The sequence below is a fragment of the Pristiophorus japonicus genome, chromosome 6 (assembly GCF_044704955.1).
Source record: "Pristiophorus japonicus isolate sPriJap1 chromosome 6, sPriJap1.hap1, whole genome shotgun sequence".
Taxonomy (NCBI): domain Eukaryota; kingdom Metazoa; phylum Chordata; class Chondrichthyes; family Pristiophoridae; genus Pristiophorus; species Pristiophorus japonicus.
The window spans coordinates 55,151,638-55,170,327 of record NC_091982.1 but is presented as its reverse complement, the minus strand read 5'-3'; the positions used below and the strand labels follow the sequence as shown (position 1 = coordinate 55,170,327).

The window sequence follows — 18,690 nt, the reverse complement described above, 5'->3', positions numbered from 1 at the left end:
ATTTCTGGTCAGTGTTGACTATGCACCCTCCTGCTCCCGATCAGGATGTTGATGCTCGGGATCTTGGCAATGCTAATACCGTTGAATACCAAGAGGAGCTTTCATGCTCTCTCTTGTTGAAGATGGTCGTTGTCTGAGACTCGGTGTGGTGCAAATGTTACTTTTCACTTACTGGTCCAAGCCTAGATATTGTCCAGGTCCTGCTGCATGTGAATACAGACGGCTTCATTATCTGAGAAACTGCTAATGGAGCAGAACACTGAGCAGTAATCAGCGAACAGCCCCACTTCTGACCTTATGATGGACGGAAGATCATTGATGAAGTATCTGAAGATAGTTGAGCCTGAGAAATTCCTGCAGCGATGTTCTGGGGCTGAGATGAATGGTCTCCAACAACCATCTTCCTTTGTGACAGGTATGGATCCAGCTACTGGAAAGTTTTCCCTTAATCCCCATTGACTTCAGTTTCACTGCGGCTCCTTGGTGCCACACTCAGTCGAATGCTGCCTTGATGTCAAGGGCAGTAATTCTTACCTCTGCCCAATAGCTGTTCACCTGTCCTGAATGAGTAACACTGTGCTTAAAAACTCTTAAAACCAACTTTAAGATAAATGGTACTTTGCAAAGTGCAACCCACACAGCTTTGTCCGCCCGATTCAAATCCATCGCTTTATGTTTTCTTCTGTTTATTTCTTTCCAGCCGGCACTGTTGTCTTTTTACTATCTTGTTTTCAGCTATTTGTTGCCTTTCGATTTCTGTGCATCCAGTATCTCCTCTTTCACCTGCTACTTAGAACAACAAAGGAGGTGTGCATTGTGCCAAATTTCAAAATTAGGCAATGAGCAGGAGAGACAAACTGGCAGAGTGGTCCGCACCCTTGGGGTCTTCCCACCTCTTGTCTGCCCCATTCCTGGGTCATGAGAGTCTTCTTTACTATGCCAGATTTCCCATGCTGCCTCCCCCCCCCATACCCCCTCTCCTTCTACTACTCTTTTGTAATCATCTACACCTCCTCTGGGCCCAACCTTTGTGCCTTTACTTTTCTGATGATCACCTCCTTTAGTCTTGCACCATCACTCCTGCCAGCCATTCTATCACAGACCTCTCCATGTTATAATCTTCCCACCCCCCTTTTCCTTGGCTCTGTACTTGCTTAAAAACTGTTCATCTCTTAACATCTCCCAGTTCTGATTGACCTAAAATGTTAACTCTGTTCCTCTCTCCACAGATGCTGCCTGACCTGCTGAGTGTTTTCCTGTTTTTATTTCAGGAAAGTTAAGCTGTTTCTTTTGTAAAATCACTGTTTTGCCTTTCGCGTCTCCACACACACTTTTGTTTCTCATCTCCCAAAAACACCGTGCGCCTGCCCATGTTGTGGTTCCTCAGCGTGTTAAGACAAAATTAATCTATAAAATTCATAGATATCTTACATCTCTTGCAAATCAATTTCATGAAGCACTACAGGATCAGACAACAGCATCAACGTTTTAGAATAACCAGCTCCAACACTTCTTCTGGGCAGGGTGCCAAGGACATGCTGTTATACAAAGTGCTGCTGAAGTCAGCACCACAAATTGTAGAACGTCACACTTTCTGAAGTGTTTTAGCTGTGGTTTTCAAAAGCCTGTAAAAGTGGCAGTGCTCCTAAACCAAATATCAGTCACAGAGGCGGCTCATGCCATTGCCTCAAGTCAGCTGACCCAGAGTATGCCCCCAAAAATAGAAATAAATAAACTTTGAGCGCTGCAAGTACTCACTTCAAAACGGTGAGCTTCGCCATCCGACAGTTTTAACTGCATCAGTATAGAGGGCTGCAGGGCACGGGTCAAAGAACTGCAAACAGAAAATCAGTGCAAGCGCCAAAGTAAGAGAGGAACAAGTAATTTGCCACCTTCTGCATCTCGTATTTAAAAATATCGGGCTTAAAATTGAATGGAACGGAGAGGGGCGTTAACGGGGCGCTAAGCGCTTACCGCTGGAGCACCGCGCTGTCAGCGCCTCCCGAGAACTTGAATGAAGGGTTAACGGCGGTGCCACCAGTTAGCACTGCATATTCTAGTGCCACCCACTTGGTGACGTCAGTGCAATTACAACGCCCCGGTAGCGTCGCGGTCGGGAACTTCAATGGGTTTCGCCTGGTGCTCATCGTGCCGGTGAAAGCAGGTGTCCCAGAAGCTCCCGGGGCGATACTGAAACGGATCGTCAGGTGAGTGGTTCGAAGGTAAGATTTTTTTCATTTACTTGCACTTTATGTAGCTTTGTTTCACTTTGTCTGATGTTTAAAAATGTCCCACTCACTTCCCTTGCATTTTACTTTTACTCCTCAGGTGGGCCTGCTGACCTCCCCTTTGAGCACTACTCTGCCGGTATTATAACGCCAGAACTTTAGTAGCGCTACCGGCTTAGCACCCTAAGAGAAGCGTCCTTTCCTTCGTGCTCACTCCACTCCGAGGATGCTAAAAATCAATATCGGTAGCACCGTGCTAAAATATTGCCTGGTGCTAAAATTAGCACCTCAAAATAGTCGATAATCAATTTTCCCCCTGAAGACTTGATAGAAAAACTTCATTTCTATAGCGCCTTTCTCAACCTCGATGTCCCAAAATGCTTCACACCCAATGAAGTAGTTTTGGAGTACAGTCGCTGTTGTAACGTAGGAAAAGTGGCAGCCAATTCACACACAGCAAGCTCCCACAAACAGCAATGAGATAATGAGCAGATAATCTAATCTGATAGATGTGTATTGGGTTAGAGCATCAAGAGATAAGTTGCAAAGGTGGGTAAATGGAGGTGAAGTGCAGATCAGCCATGATCTGATTGAATGACGGAGCAGGGCTCGAGGGGCTGAGTGGCCTCCTCCTGTTCCCAAACCATCAATATAGAGCATTGACAGGTTGAATTGCAATCTCATTAACTAGTTCTTTAACCTTTACACCAATTTTGTTACTGCAGTTTTTAATAGCATATTATAAATTCACCATTATGACATAAGTGGGTTTAAGTTGCATGTAAATTACAAATGGCAGATTTGTTTTTAAACTCAATAATGTAGAATCATGCAGAAATGTAGAACAGGGGAGTAAATTCCAATTCTAAACACTACTGTATTACAGTTTAGGATGATCAGGATAAATTCTTCTGTAATTTTTCTGTTTACAAATACAAAATAAATCATGAAAGATATCACTTGTAGCAACATTAAATAGAGCAGTCTTTGTTTAGTTTCCTTTCAAAAACAATTTTTCAAATGCTTCATGAAGCCGGCATTATGTCACCAAATTACATGGTTTGGTTTATAGATTTAGCTGTATATTTTCACCTATTTTATAGGGGAAATTTAGCAAGGCTCTAATCCTGGCCCAGAGCCTTGTCAAATGGGATCACAAATAGGTTATTTAAAATAATGTGGCTGACTCTGCAATTTCCACACGTCTGTCAAGGATCTGCACTGCCTATGTAGTAGAAGCTCTCCAAGGGCTCAGTGCTGGGATCCCAGTTATTTACAATATACATTAATGATTTGGCTGAGGGAATTGAGTGTAATATCTCCAAGTTTGCAGAAGACACTAAGCTGGGTGGCGGTGTGAGCTGTGAGGAGGACGCTAAAAGGCTGCAGGGTGACTTGGACAAGTTAGGTGAGTGGGCAAACGCGTGACAGATGCAGTATAATATGGATAAATGTGAGGTTATCCACTTTGGTGACAAAAACACGAAGGTAGAATATTATCTGAATGGCGGCAGATTAGGAAAAGGGGAGGTGCAATGAGATCTGGGTGTCATGGTTCATCAGTCATTGAAAGTTGGCATGCAGGTACAGCAGGCGGTGAAGAAGGCAAATGGTATGTTGGCCTTCATAGCTTGGGGATTTGAGTATAGGAGCAGGGAGGTCTTACTGCAGTTGTACAGGGCCTTAACAAGGCCTCACCTGGAATATTGTGTTCAGTTTTGGTCTCCTAATCTGAGGAAGAACGTTCTTGCTATTGAGGGAATGCAGCAAAGGTTCACCAGACTGATTCCCGGGATGGCTGGACTGACATATGAGGAGAGACTGGATCAACTGGGCCTGTATTCACTGGAGTTTAGAAGGATGAGAGGGGATCTCATAGAAACATATAAAATTCTGACGGGACTGGACAGGTTAGATGCAGGAAGAATGTTCCCGATGTTGGGGAAGTCCAGAACCAGGGGACATAGTCGAAGGATAAGGGGTAAATCATTTAGGACAGATGAGGAGAAACTTCTTCGCTCACAGAGTTGTTAACCTGTGGAATTCTCTATCGCAGAGAGTTGTTGATGCCAGTTCATTGGATATATTCAAGAGGGAGTTAGATATGGCCCTTACGGCTAAAGGGATCAAGGGGTATGGAGAGAAAGCAGGAAAGGGGTACTGAGGTGAATGATCAGCCATGATCTTATTGAATGGTGGTGCAGGCTCGAAGGGCCGAATGGCCTACTCCTGCATCTATTTTCTGTGTTTCTGTTTCTGTGGATGACTAAGTTTACAGTATTAGTATTAGACAGTCCCTCGTATCGAGGATGACCCGCTTCCACACCAAAAAGGGATGAGTTCACAGGTGTTTCAATGAGGGACCTGACATTCTAGGTCCTGAACTACATATGAAGGGTGGAAGATACCTGTGCATGGATTCTTTTAATGTGGGGTGGCCGTTGCACACCAGCCACCACATGGGCTTGACAGAGCTAGGTCTTGATCCAGTGGCAAGGGTTAACCAAGACGACTGGAGACCAGCTCTGCTGCACGGACCTAGTGCACACACATATCGCAGTGTGGGCTGGCCCGTTCTGCCCCTGGGCCCTCGCCTCTCCTGGACCCCGATCACGACGCTCCTGGGACCCGATCTCTCACTGCTTCTCCGCCCTGATCAAAAATGGAGCAGTCAGAAACAGGACATCAATTAGTCTCCTCTTATCTTGGAGACATCAAATATCAACACACTGTTATTTGAAATATCAAAATATTAAACTCCAGCCTAGTTGAAGGGTTATTCACATCAGTAGAAACAAATGGCAACTAACAGAATGAACACGATTCAGTGGGATGTGAATAACAGCAGCAACAGCAGAATCTAACCCCTGCAGTCACTTGTGAACTCGCTGGTGTGTCAGCAGGTTGGATGACTGAGTGAATCCCTTCCCACACTCAGAGCAGGTGACTCAGAGCAAGTTTAGTGACTTGCTAGCTGATGAAGGCAGAGATAAATCAAATAGATCCGCCCTAATGCAGTTCAACTTTACACAATTTCAATAACAGTGACTACACTTCAGAAGTACTTCATTGGGTGTAAAGCACTTCGAAACGTTCTGAAGTCATTGAAGGCGCGAGATAAATGCATGTTTTCTTTAACTGTACAACAAGACAAGGTCACTTAATTTGACTGAACAAAAATGAGGATAATTCTATAACTGTAAAAGCAATGTGCACAAACAGTGAACAAAGGAGTATGACATATACAACAGTGCGAGTCAGGCACTTGACATAACACATGACTGGACATATGCTTTTCCAACTGGGAGGATGTAGCTTCTCATCTCTGTAACTTCCTCCAGCCCACCGAGATTTCTGCCCTCTTCCAATGCTGGCCTCTTGCGCATCCTCGATTTTCATCGCTCCACCCTTGTCCCCTGCCTTCAGCTACTTAAGCTGTTAGTAGCACTCTGGCCCGAGTCAGAAGGGTGTGGGCTCAAATCCCACTCCAGACACTTGAGCACAAAAAAAAATCTAAGCTGACACTCCCAGTGCAGTACTGCCGTCATTCAGATGAGACATTAAACCGAGGTTCCGTCTGCTCTCTCGGGTGGACGAAAAAGATCCCGTGGCGCTATTTCGAGGAAGAGCAGAGGAGGTATCCCCGGTGTCCTACCCAATATTTCTCCCTCAATCAACAGCACTAAAACAGATTATCTGGGCATTATCATATTGTCGTTTGTGGGAGCTTACTGTGCGAAATTGGCTGCCGCGTTTCCTACATTACAACACTAACTGCACTTCAAAAGTATTTCATTGGCTGTAAGGAACATTGGGATGTCCCGAAGTCATGAAAGGTGTCATATAAATGCAAGTCTTTCTTTTTCCTCCTTTACGATCCTTTTTAAAACCTACCTGGCATTCGGTCACCTATCCAGTCATCTCCTTACGTGGCTCGGTGCCAAATTTTGTTTGACTACGCTCTGGTGAAGCACCTTGGACAGTAAAGGCGCTATATAAATGCAAGTTTTTGTTGTTGAGTATGCCATGCTGCTCTCGTGCCTGTCAGTAAGCACAGGACTCTATACCAAAAGGGAACAGCATTGCCAGAGGTCCAGGCAGAGGCTAATGCCAGCTTGAATACTTGGGCAGAAAATTATAACTTGGATTGCCATCCAACATGCAAGCGGCAGAAAAAAAAAACGATTTCAAAAGTTATTTTACCTGGAAGAAATAGCCACATCAACTCGCCATCTGAAATCTTGAAGACTTGGCAATCGATTCCCTTTTTGCAAGGCTGCAGCCTCCAGTACTGACCGTCTTAAATCAAAACAAACAGTATTGTACTACAGTACAAACATTTCTTCATCATCATAGGCAGTCCCTCGAAATCCGGTCAGCATCAGAAACGTGGTCAGCATCAAAACATGACAAACATTTATAAATGGTTAAATGACAAAGTTCACAAACTAGTTTTAACTCCATCTGGGAGTTTCTGCCCCAACTTTCTTCCTCGCGTTAGTCTAGACACTGAGGTCGAAATTCCATTTGCAACGCCACCAGTTAGCCCCGGAGAGGGGTGGCAAAGGACCTTCCGTCGGCGGGGAGCAGCTTCCTCGGCTCATGAGAAATTGACTTGGGCGGTGGGAGTGGTGCCAAGAGGTACCGCTGCACACTCTACCACCACCCACGTGGAGATGTCATCGAGCGTGCAACGCCCTCTTGGCGCCGCAGCTGCTAAATTAGGTAGGTACAGTGGCCTTACCGGCAGGTGTTAGTACAGCCTGGAAAAGCTGTTGCTACATTGGGGATCCCGGGGCGGTATCGTCCAGAAATCAAGGTAAGTTGTTAACTTTAATTTTTTTTCAGCATTTATGTATTAATGGCACCAGTGGGGAAGTCAGGGGGTGGGTCAGAGAAGTTTTCAGAAACTTTTTATTTTACCAGCTTTTTCATCTGGCAGCCTGCCGTCGGGAAATCTGGTTGGCCTCCTGAGCTGCCACTCCGTAGGCGCCCGAGGAGGAGTGTGCAACGCCACTTTTAGCACTGTGCTCTCATCTTTGGACAGTAAAACTGAATTTGGCAGTTTGAGACGGTGATTACCGCCTGTTGGTAAAATTGCCGTTCGGTCGTCCAAAATGGTGGTACTGAAGTTCCACCCCCGCTGCCCCCAGAGTGTTGGGAGAATTACATAGAAATTATAACAGAGAGAAACAGGCTGTCTGTGATCATCTTTATCTTCTAAATCAGCACTCGTCCTATTCCCACGTACCTGGCTCATTCCTGTCTCCCTTTATACCCCTTTTCTTCAACCACTGATCCTTAAATGTTGACAGCAGTGATTCCACAACCTCGCAATCCTCTATGCAAGTATTACTCCTTTCTCAGTTCTAAAGTTCTGGCATTTAATCTTAGATCTATATCCCCTTCTTCTAGACATGTCAATCACTGGGGAGAGTCTGTTCCATACCTTCAGAATTTTAAACACCTCCATCAAATCACCCCTTCATCTCCATTCCAATAAAAGCAGCCCAATTTTTTTAAACTAGTCTTTCTTCACACAGTGAAACCTGTATAAACGGACACTACCGAAAACAGACATCTGCAAAAACCAGACATTAAGAGGGAGACCCAAAGAACTTCCATGGTAAAATATACACAAGAGACTCTCTGAATCCACGGACACTCACAGATTATGAACTACAGACAGCTTTCAATGCACCAAGCTCCTTCTACAGCTTAACACACGGGACACGTGGGTCAGCGCGAGGCGACAGTGGGTTTTGTGAAAGGAACGGCTTTTGTGAAATGGCGAGCTCTTTACCCAGCATCCCTAGCGGCAGAGAAACCACTCTGTCTCTGGGATTGAATGCTTGCGCGGCCTCTGTTCCCGTGTAAGAGCCGTTTCTCTGCCGCTATGGATGCTGGGTAAAAGACTCCCCATTCTACTGAAAATTTTTTACCGTACGTACCACTGACCATTTTTAAAATAGGACACCTACAAACAAGAGACAGCCGATACCAGTCACTTAGGTATCCATGATTTACAGGTTTCACTGTGTATTTGTATTTATTCATACCAGACAGCAGCCAAGTGAACCTGCATTGGACCCTCTCTATTACCTCAACAGCCTTCCTAGTGTGGAGATTATTCAACATTGGCGAGTGTCACAGCTGAGCCAGTTAATATCCTCACCTGGTGCCACATGCACGGGTTTCCCAGCAGGGGGCACTGGATAGCCATCAACACCTGCCATTTTTCCTTTCCACTGGGATCCTGAAGCCAAATACATTGCCTCCAACACCATCCTGGATAAGCATTAATTCGTCTGTTTGGCTTATTACCACACGTTGGACTGTATTTTTGCCCCGGAGGGGCGGCAATGGGCTCTTCCAGGTGGGCGGTCAGCTCCAGCACCCCGCCGGGGTTCTCAGGGCTAGTTTCGGCGAGGCGCAGAGCATTACCACCCGGAAGAGGCGAGCCAGTGTGCAAAGCCCTTGGTTGCAACACTGGATCGATTTTTGACTCCCAACCAACCCGTAGCTCTGCTTAGAGTGCCGTGCTGGGACCACCTGTGAAAGCGGGCGGTCTGAGCTGTAGCGGCTGCAGGGAGTTAAGTAATGCTGACCTCAGGTAAGTGAGATTGTTTTAAAAAAAATGTTTTTGCGATTTATGTTGTGGTAGTGTGGGCTATATATTGGGAATATTTTTGGTGTTTTTTTTTTCAGGTCTTTTCCCCCCGCCCCCCCCCCAGCCTCTTTCAGGGCGCTCCCAGGCCGGCTGTTTAGCTCGGGATTTTCCCATGCTCAGCCGGCCTAGCGCCCCAAGAGAGGTGCACAATGCCTCCCTTAGTGCTCCGCCCCACACTACTCCTGGGCGCAAACTTTACTGCCCCGCAATCCTAAAAGCGAAAATCCAGTCCACAGTGTATTTACCCACGAACTCATTGGGCAAGTCTTAACCACAAAACTCCCAACTAATCTTTTATGCATCTACATATACACCTAGTATAGAAATGCCCAGTTCAAAAACTGCTATATTTGCAATCAAACTCCATTTAGTTCTAACACTAGCCCATTTACCCTGGTTTAACATACATTAGCATCAACAGCAAGATTTGAGGTGTTGTACAATTAAACTGTAACTGCGAAACTACACTATTAAAACAAGAATTCCTTATTACTCAGTCAAACTGACGAATGAACGGGCACAGCGGAGTGCTGGGATACTAGAGCAATCTCCTAATCCATTGACTTCTTGATCACAATACCATAGTGGGGCAACAGTCCCTTTAAGCTGTGCGATCGCACATCCCAGGATCGGCTTGTCTAATGTTAAATACACAAAACTGTCAATGGGTCATGCAGCCCCTGAAAGGGGCTGCGCACACCCCCACAAAAAAATTAGGGGGAACATCGGAGTGGGGACATGACAGCCAGAAGCCATGCAGCTCTCCAAAGGGGGGTGAAGAGGGGTTTGAGGAAAAGAAAAAAAAAAATGGGAAGAGAAACTGGATGTGGCACTTCCATGGAGTCGCTCTTAGTTTACTTTAGTTTGGGAATAGTTAGTCTGAGGTGCATCAGGTGAGAAAAAGAAGAAACCGTGTCTCTTTGTAGGAAGGAAAATACAGAAAGGCACATCAATAATTAACAAGATTTTCCTTTCAAAAACTCAACTTAAAAGGAACTGGAGAATCTTCATGGTCCAGTGCCAATCTTGGTTGGCTGGTAATTGGAGTGGGTAGGAGGGCGGGGAAAAAAAAGAGGGAAGACTGTCAAATGAGGACAATTCAGAGGCAATTTTTCTCCCACTCATTTCCCATTTCAGAGCTCAGCATCCAGACGGCTGAAAGCACGGCCGCCAATAGGTGGGGCGAAGTAAATGGGAGCAGCGCAGGAGGCCAGAGTTGGAGGCATGTAGAGTTGTCGGAGGATTGTGGGGCTGCAGGAAGTTAGAGTTAGAGAGGGGCGAGGGCCATGGAGACATTTGAACACAAGGGTGAGAAGGTGTTGCCGGACCGGGAGTCAGTGCTGGTCGGCGAGCACAGGGGATGATAGGTGAACGGGATTTGATGCGAGTTGGGATACGGGGCAGCCGAGTTTTGGAGATCATCAAGTTTACAGAGGGTGGGAAATGGGGGACTGGCCAGGAGAGCCCTGGAATAGCCGAGTCTACAGGTAACAAAGGCATGGATGTGGGTTTCAACAGTTGATGAGCTGATGTGGGGGGCAGACACGGGCGATGTTACGGAGGGGAATGTAGCCAGTCTTTGTGGTGGGAGACGATCAAGCTCAACTCAGGGTCAAATTGGACACAGAAAGGATTGTCATCCCAGCAGTCTGGACTAGATGTGAACAGGAGTGCAAGGACACCATCTCACCTACATCTCCCAGATTACTTGAAAAAAGTACATAAATAACAAAAGGTAGGTAATTGGTGATTTTACTCTATTTTGGATATGTTCATTGGCAACGAGCACTATATCAGACAAAATCAATATACACTAAACTACAAACCCATTACTGTGTTTACATTACAGAATATCAGGATGTCAGTCAAAGCTTGCAGTGAGTGCCAACAAATAACATTTCAAACCAAATGCTCCAGTTTAAGGCACTTTGCTGTCAGCCGATTAACCATAGTTTATTTAAATGTCTGACTAGTTTAATAGTGTCAAGCAGCACCGGAATCCCTGTTCCAACTTGATTCTTCACATCAATAGATACAGGTTGAACCTCCCTTATCCAGAAATCCCTTATCCGGAACCACGCCTCGTCCGGAACCATTCCTGGCCACCCGGTGGCGCATGCGCTGGACTCCGACATGAACAAATTGAAGTCCTTCCTCGCTGCCAACTCGCGCAATCGCTGGCCTGACCCGGAGATCCATCGCCACCTCCCCCCCCCCCCCATGATCTCTCTGCGGCACTCCCAGCCCCAATATCCCCTTGCTCAGTACCTGTACGATCCAATTTAACGTGACCACCCCTCATCCGGAAAAATCCCTTATCCGGAACAGTTCAGGTCCCGAGGGTTCCAGATAAGGGAGGTTCAACCTGTATTTGGACTCTAGGGAAAGCAAGGGATATGGGGATCGGGTGAGAAGGTAGAAGATCAGCCATGATCTTATTGAATGGTGGAGCAGGCTGGAGGGGCCATATGGCTGACTCCAGCTCCTAATTCTTACATTTTTAGGACAATAAGAATACAAAGAAAAAAAAACACAGGTTTGAAGTGGCAGAAATAATTTAGAACAGTTTCCGAAGTAATGCCCCGTAATCTGTGGCCAGCGTTCACCACTGGCCATGAAGTAAGCTCCGCACAAAGATCTCGCAATCTCTGTAGCGAGAAGTTTTGCTTTTCTGACGTGCAGTTGAAATCAGCGTAGTATAGTGGGGATCCCCTAACGCGAGCTGCTGTGACCATCGACAAGCTGTCTAAGCTGCCAATCACATTGCTGAATTCTCTCAAATTCGTTTTTCAGGGTCAGAAAGGTTGTTTATCAGTAGTTGTCACTCAGATTGCCATTTAGAAACCTAGTTACACCTCAATTGAATGGGGCTAACTTTTTACAGGGTTTCTAACAGTGATATCTGTTCGGAAAGGGGGAAGTTTTCATCGGATCAGAGATTTCACTGAATGCCAACTCTGGGGGGGGGGGGGGAAATGGGGAGCACAGCGCAGCCTTTGGAGTAGCAGTGAATGACAGACTGCAACTTCACAATTTCCACGTTCGGCAGCAAATGTGCTAAATCCTGAAGTTGCGGTCAGTTTCGAAAGCGAAATGACGGCGAACGCTGCTTACTCACCGGCATCAGGACCGCATGTTCCGAGCCATTATCAATTGTTGCAGCCTGTATCAGTGACATCCCATGAACAATTACAAATAATAAACCAACCTGCTACCAAACACCACACTTGCAAAGTCCGAAATATATTCCTCTGGAATCCTGAAAGAGATAAAAAGTTAGAAAATAGGTAAGTACAGATCATAAAAGGTCATATCCAGTCTACAAGTTATGGGAAAGGGATTTTTTTTTTTTTTTACATGTACACTAAAGTCACTCCCCAACAGACAGCATAAGATTAGCAACATGCATACCAGAAAATACTTGTTTACAACAAAAGCAAAATACTTCGGGTGCTGAAAATCTGAAATAAAAACAGAAAATGCTGGAAATACTCAGGTCAGGCAGCTTCTGTGGAGTGAGAAAGAGAGTTAACGTTTCAGGTCGATGAGCTTTCAGCAGAACTGGATTATGTTAAGAGATCTAACAGGTTTTAAGCAAGTACAGCAGCAGGGAAAGGGGAGGGAGGAAAGAACAAAAGGGAAGGTCTGTGATAGGGTGGAAGGCAGGAGAGATTAAATGACAACAACTGTAAGGTACTGTGGGCTGGATTTTCAGTTCTGCTCGTTTCGAGGTGGTAAAGTTTGCACCTGGGAACTTGTGCTTTGGTCAGCAAAATTCATCAGCTGGGCTCTGAACATGGGGCGGAGCGGTAAGGGAGGACCTCTTTTCGGGCGCTAGGCCGGTTGAGCAACTGAAATTTCTGAGCTAATCAGCCGGCCTCGGAGCGTTCCGAGAGAGGTCTGGGTGGGGCGAAAAAGCCTGAAATAAAAACACCAGAAATATTCCCAATAACTCACGACACGCAACATAAATCGCAAAAAAAAACAATGACACGTAGCTGGGTCGACATTACTTACCTCACCGCGGCCGTTACAGCTCGGACCTCCCACTTTCACAGGCAGTCCCAGCAGGGCATGCTATAGAGCGCTGCAGATCAGGCAGCAGCCAAGAATTGAGCTGTTGTCGCAAAGAGGGGCATTGCACAACGGCTCGCCTCTTCCTGGCGGTAATGCTCCACGCCCCCTCCAAACCGGCACTGAATGTCCCGGCGGGGCACTGGAAACTGGCCGTCCCTTCGGAGCACTAACAATGGCTGCAGCAGAAGACCTAAAAGCCTTCTGCTTGGCTATTGTGTAATGGTGGGCATTTTATAATCGCCATGGTCAAGCCGTATTGTAAGAGATACAATATAAAATTTATTACATATAATATAAACTCCTGTAATAAAATTGAAGCAGTGTCTCCATTCTCTGAAATAGGGTGGAAGGCAGGAGGTATTAGCATCTCAAAACCAAAATCAGATCTACAAAACGTACTTTTTAAACAGCACTGCATTTGCATGAATATTTAATGCATTTTTAAAATAAAATACAAACTCTCTAAATCACCTAACATTGACTGACTGCTATTGATATCAGCAGGTGGGTTTGACCTTGCAACATGCCATGCAAGGAGCTTCTCATCGCACATAAATCAAAGGCGTTTTCAACAGCAGCTGAAGTGCTTTTCCCCAGAGGGAGGAGAAATGGGAGAAACAGTAAGGAACTGCAACAGCCTCCAAGCACAAATACTCCATTCCCTTATTCACTTAAAAAAAATTTGTACAACTGCTTTTCAAATTTATCTGGTAATCTGGCAATTCTCAACAGCATTTACAGAAGGGCACCTTGGCACAGTCTGTACGGTCGTTTAACACTTAGAGGGTTAGAATTTTGCATGTCGGCAAAAATGATAGTTTTACGCCAAAATTACCGTTTTTAGGTCTAACTTTCGACTTTTCCGTCAGCAAAGTCGGCGTTACACGAGGATTCGCGGCGCAAACTGCGAGTTTCGGCAACTTTAGTCCGGGGCCGGTAGCGCTGCGAGAGACGCCTCGAGGGGCTTGGGGGGGGGTGTGGAGAAATTGCAAAAAACATTTGCAAAACCCTTACCTACTAATTCGCTGAAAAATAATTTAAAAATAGAAACTTTAACTTACCTTTTTTTAAACAGGTCTTCATATTTACCGCTGCTGCCAGGGCTGCACCGAGAGGCTTGACCCATCAGTATTCTGGGCGTGGTGGAGAATGCCAAAAGTCCAACAGTAACTCGATCCACGGCGTTACATGACGGCGCACCTCTCCCTGGCGGTACGTGGAAGTGCCGTCGCAAAAAGGTGCCCGAAGACCCCGCCGATCGGGTTTCCGCCGTGGCGGGTCAAATCGCGGCAAAAACCCGGTCGCAAAGTCGGTAAAATTCTAGCCCTTAGATTTGACAGAGGTGTTCAAAACTATGAGAGGGCTTTTGATAGCGTAAATAAGGAGAAACTGTTTCCACTGGCAGGAGCACACAGATTGAAGATAACTGGCATGAAACCAGAGGGGAGATGAGGAGAATTAGTTTTACGCAGTGAGTTATGATGATCTGGAACACACTTCCTGAAAGGGAATTGGATAAATACTTGAAAAGGAAAGATTTGCAGGGCTATGGGGAAAGAGCAGTGGCCTATATACAATATTCCCTATAAGCTGTGTTTCGTTCTGTGTGGCCCGCTCCCTTCATATTTCCACGCACGTGTGGTATTTGCAACGGAAAATCCGGTGAGCAGCCTGCGCAGGACCTTCCCCATTACTGCGCGGTTGCGCAGCTTAGAGGGAACATTGCCGATGTGGGACTCCAGTGGTTGATTGTTAGCTGGCTTACTGGGCCAATGCAGAGGTCACTCAGTTGTATCAAACTGCTGCAAAGAAGAACAGCGGTTCAAGGCGGTGACCTTCTCAGGGCAACGAGAGATGGACAGTAAATCACAAGCATGCCAGCGACACCCACATCCAGAGAATGAATTTTTAAAAATTAGCGAATCCTCTGATTAATAAAACATTCTTGTTCCATTTGAAGAATTTTTTTTTTTTTTAAAAGCAGTGTCAGCTGTGGCTCAGTGGGTAGCAAACTCACCTCTGAGTCAGAAGATTGTGGGTTTAAGTTCGACTCCAGGGACTTGAGCACAAAAAAAAAATCTAGGCTGACGCTCCAATGCAGTGCTGAGGGAGTGCTGCACTGTCAGAGGTGTCGTCTTTAGGATGAGACATTAAACATCTGCTCTTTCAAGTGGTCGTAAAAGATCCCATGGCACTTTTTCGAAGAAGAGCAGGGGAGTTATCCCCGGTGTCCTGGCCAATATTTATCCCTCAATCAACACAACAAAAAAAAACCCAGATTATCTGGTCATTATCACATTGTTGTCTGTGGGAGCTTGCTGTGTGAAAATTGGCTGCCGTGTTTCCTACATTACAACAGCGACTACACTCCAAAAGTACTTCAATGGCTGTAAAGTGCTTTGAGGTGGCTGTGAAAGGCGCTCTATAAATCCAAGTCTTTCTTTCTAGTTTTATTTCATTCAAATTAGCGCTTAAAAGAATGAAACTGTATTTATACAATATTGCTCAATTCCTCAGAATGTCAAAAGCACTTCACAGCCCATGAATTACTCACAAAGTGCAGTCACTGCTATGTAGGCAAACACAACAATCAAACTGCGCCCAGCGAAGTCCCACAAACAGTAATGAGATAAATGACCAGTTAATCTGTGTGTAACACCATTACGCAAAGCCAAAGCGAGCTCTCAAAATGAGGAAAGTGATCTCACTATAGGTAATGTGTAACTGAACGGATTGCTTAATCTGGAACAGCTCACTGAATGGGGAATAATCTTTCTTCCAGAGAAGCTCTCGAGAAACTTAGCATTCATTAGATTAGACATGCTGTAATAGCAAGTTCTTTATGCCTGTGTATTACAACATGCGGAGGCACACGACAGATTAGTGCAGGCACGCAGCTGCGACAAGAAAAATATTTCAGGCACTGGTGTTTTAAATCCAAATTTGCTCTTATTTTTAAAATGGAAATGACTAACTGGCATAACACTTTAAAAAAATCAATACAAATGACACCAGAGGAACACAAATATGACAGAGACTACACAAACGCGACATAACTGGGACAGATTTGCATCATGTATGATTCAAGTGACTTTAAAAAAAAATGGTACAAATTTAATGCAATTGGAGACCGAAACATGCACTGCTTATGGTTTATGCATCGTTTGTTACAAACGGTATACAATTGAAGGGTTTTGAAACTAATGGCTACAAATCTCACCAGCTTGATTTTTGACAATAATTCAAAAATTTAGTGGTCCACATTTTAGTGACTAGTACTTTAATTAACACTGAAAGGAGAGAAAAAAAAGATTTGCATTTATATATCACTTTTCACAACATCAGGACCGCTCATAGTGCTATACAGCCAATGAAGTACTTTTTGAAGTGTAGTCACTGTTGTAATGTAGGAAACGCGGTAGCCAATTTGCACGCAGCAAGCTCCCATAGACACCAATAATGATCCAAATAATCTGTTTTAGTGATGTTGGTTGAGGGATAAATATTGGCTAGGTAAAACTTTTTAAATTCCTTTCTTAAAATTTCAAGCTGGCTGTCCACTACATTTTATTTATTAAAAACCAAGAAACATTTTAGTTAGAGTTTTCCATTTCCGCACTCGCCAACCCGAGATTTCACACCCATCCGATTTAAAATGAAAACCCTGGCCTTTGTCATATGGGAAACTTCAGATCTATCAAAATGACAGAGGGAGGTGAAGGCGGCCACTGACATAGTCGCACAGGGTGTTCCTGGTAACTTGGACCAGGCCACTCTCTGTGCCGTGGGTAGGATGGAAACCAGAGCAGAGAACACCATTTCACAAATTACTGTTGGTTACCAAATTAAACTCAAAGAAAACTTATCCTAGGAATTGTACAAATAATTCCTTGCGTATCCCCTTTTTAAATCGCTTCACCACTGGCGGCCGTGCCTTCAGCTGCCTAAGCTCTGGAATTCTATCCCTAAACCTCTCTCTCCTCCTTTAAGACACTCCTTAAAACCTACCTCTGAACAAGCTTTTAGTCACCTTTCCCAATACCTCATGTGGCTCGGTACCAAATTGTGTTTGATAACACTCCTGTGAAGCGCATTGGGATGTTTTACTACGTTAAATACAAGCTGTTGTTATTGTTGAAAGGGGAAAAAAATTGCAGGGCTGCGGGGAAAGGGTGGGACTGATCAGATAGCTCGTTAAAGAGCTGGCACTGGCATGATCAGCCAGATGGCCTCCTTCTATGCTGTAAAATTCTATGATTAGTGAAAATCGGAAGATTTTTTGAAGCCCTTGAAAAATTATGTTGCGTCACATTTTGGAAATTAAACAAAGTTATGATCACCTTTTCTCAAATGGGAGGGGCATAATCATTATAAAATCTTACTAGCTATCGCTGCACAGCACAAATATTTGCAAAAGCGTCATCATTTAATTTCTTTTAAACTAAACAATCTTCAGATATAACCGGGAGTGCCAGTTCCTCTGCCATCTGATGGTACTCTTGGGTAGTACAAATAAGGAATTAAGAACAGAAAAAATCCGTTGTTTTCTTGTGCATTTTTTACCTCTCTTTCTTCTGGTCTCTTTCCAGATTCTATTAAAACGTTCATTCATATTGCAGTCCCCAAGGATTCTACCTGAAACATTAATGTACTTTTCTCTCCACAGGTGCTGAAAACACCGACTGCAATTAACTTTCAGCTGCTGACCTGTGCATTTCTATCATTTTTGTTTCAGAACAGAAAATGCAAGCAGCAATGTTCCCTTTAATTATTTTCTGGGTGCGCAGCCCCTTTAACATGCTGCGCAGCCCATTGAAATTCCTGCGAATGCGTCCGGCGCCAACCCCTTAACGCCTCGGTGAGGGAAATTGCCCTGCGGGAGCAGAGCGGCTGCCGCTCGGTGCCCCTGACAATTTTTCCCGGCGGAAAGTTGCCAGTGGCCGGGCGGTGCGTCCGCCCTTAAAGGGGAGGGCACACGTCGCGGCCACCTTTTTGTTTGAATTGTCGGCCCGACTCTGAAGTTGGCCTGACAATGGTGGCCACGGGTTCGACCGGGCCATCAACAGGCAGTCCGGCACCCCCTCTTGGGTGCCCGACTACTGGCCCGGCCGAAGCCCTCCCTGGTGGCCCATTGGGCGCCACTAAAGTGGCTGCAGAGTTCACAGCAGCCTTCCCTTTTAACTGAAGGATGCCCGCAGACTGCGCGGGAACACTAAAGAGTTGTGCAGTCGCGCAGCTTAATGGGAACACTGCACGACAGGAGCACCAGCCCGTGAAACGACACCAGTCCGACCGCCGGAATGAAATGTTTCCTAATTTCACTCCTGAAAAGGTCTGGCTCTAATTTTTAGACTTTGCCCCCAAGTCCTAGAATCCCCAACCAGCATCACTGAATTCCTGCAGCAGATTCCTTACTAATCGTTCAACATACATCTACCCTATTTGTTCCCCTTAATATCTTGAAAACGTCGATCAGATCACCTCTTAACCGTTTAAATTCCAGGGAATACAGCCCTAGTTTGTGTAATCTCGCCTCGTATCTTAACCCTTGGAGACTGGGTATCATTCTGGTAAACCTACGCAGCACTCCCTCCAAGGTCCACATATCCGTCCTAATATACAAAAGTAAAATACTGTGGATCGGAGGAGGCCAGCAATGCGAGAGCGGGCGGCGCAAGAGGATAAAGGACGGTGGCAGATCGGAGGAGGTCAGCA

The 18,690-nt window shown here is 45.3% G+C and overlaps 1 protein-coding gene across 3 annotated transcripts in view; it reads right to left on the bottom strand.

The window, feature by feature from the left end:
• commd5 (COMM domain containing 5) overlaps window positions 1–18,690 on the bottom strand; it is a 55,251-nt gene that overhangs the window by 12,705 nt on the left and 23,856 nt on the right. For all 3 annotated transcript variants that reach the window (XM_070882873.1, XM_070882872.1, XM_070882871.1), the window contains 3 exons: window positions 12,107–12,157; window positions 6,432–6,527; window positions 1,759–1,834 (listed from right to left, as the gene is read on the bottom strand). In XM_070882873.1, coding sequence (XP_070738974.1) covers window positions 1,759–1,834; window positions 6,432–6,527; window positions 12,107–12,157 — 223 coding nt within the window. The remainder of the gene's footprint in view (window positions 1–1,758; window positions 1,835–6,431; window positions 6,528–12,106; window positions 12,158–18,690) is intronic.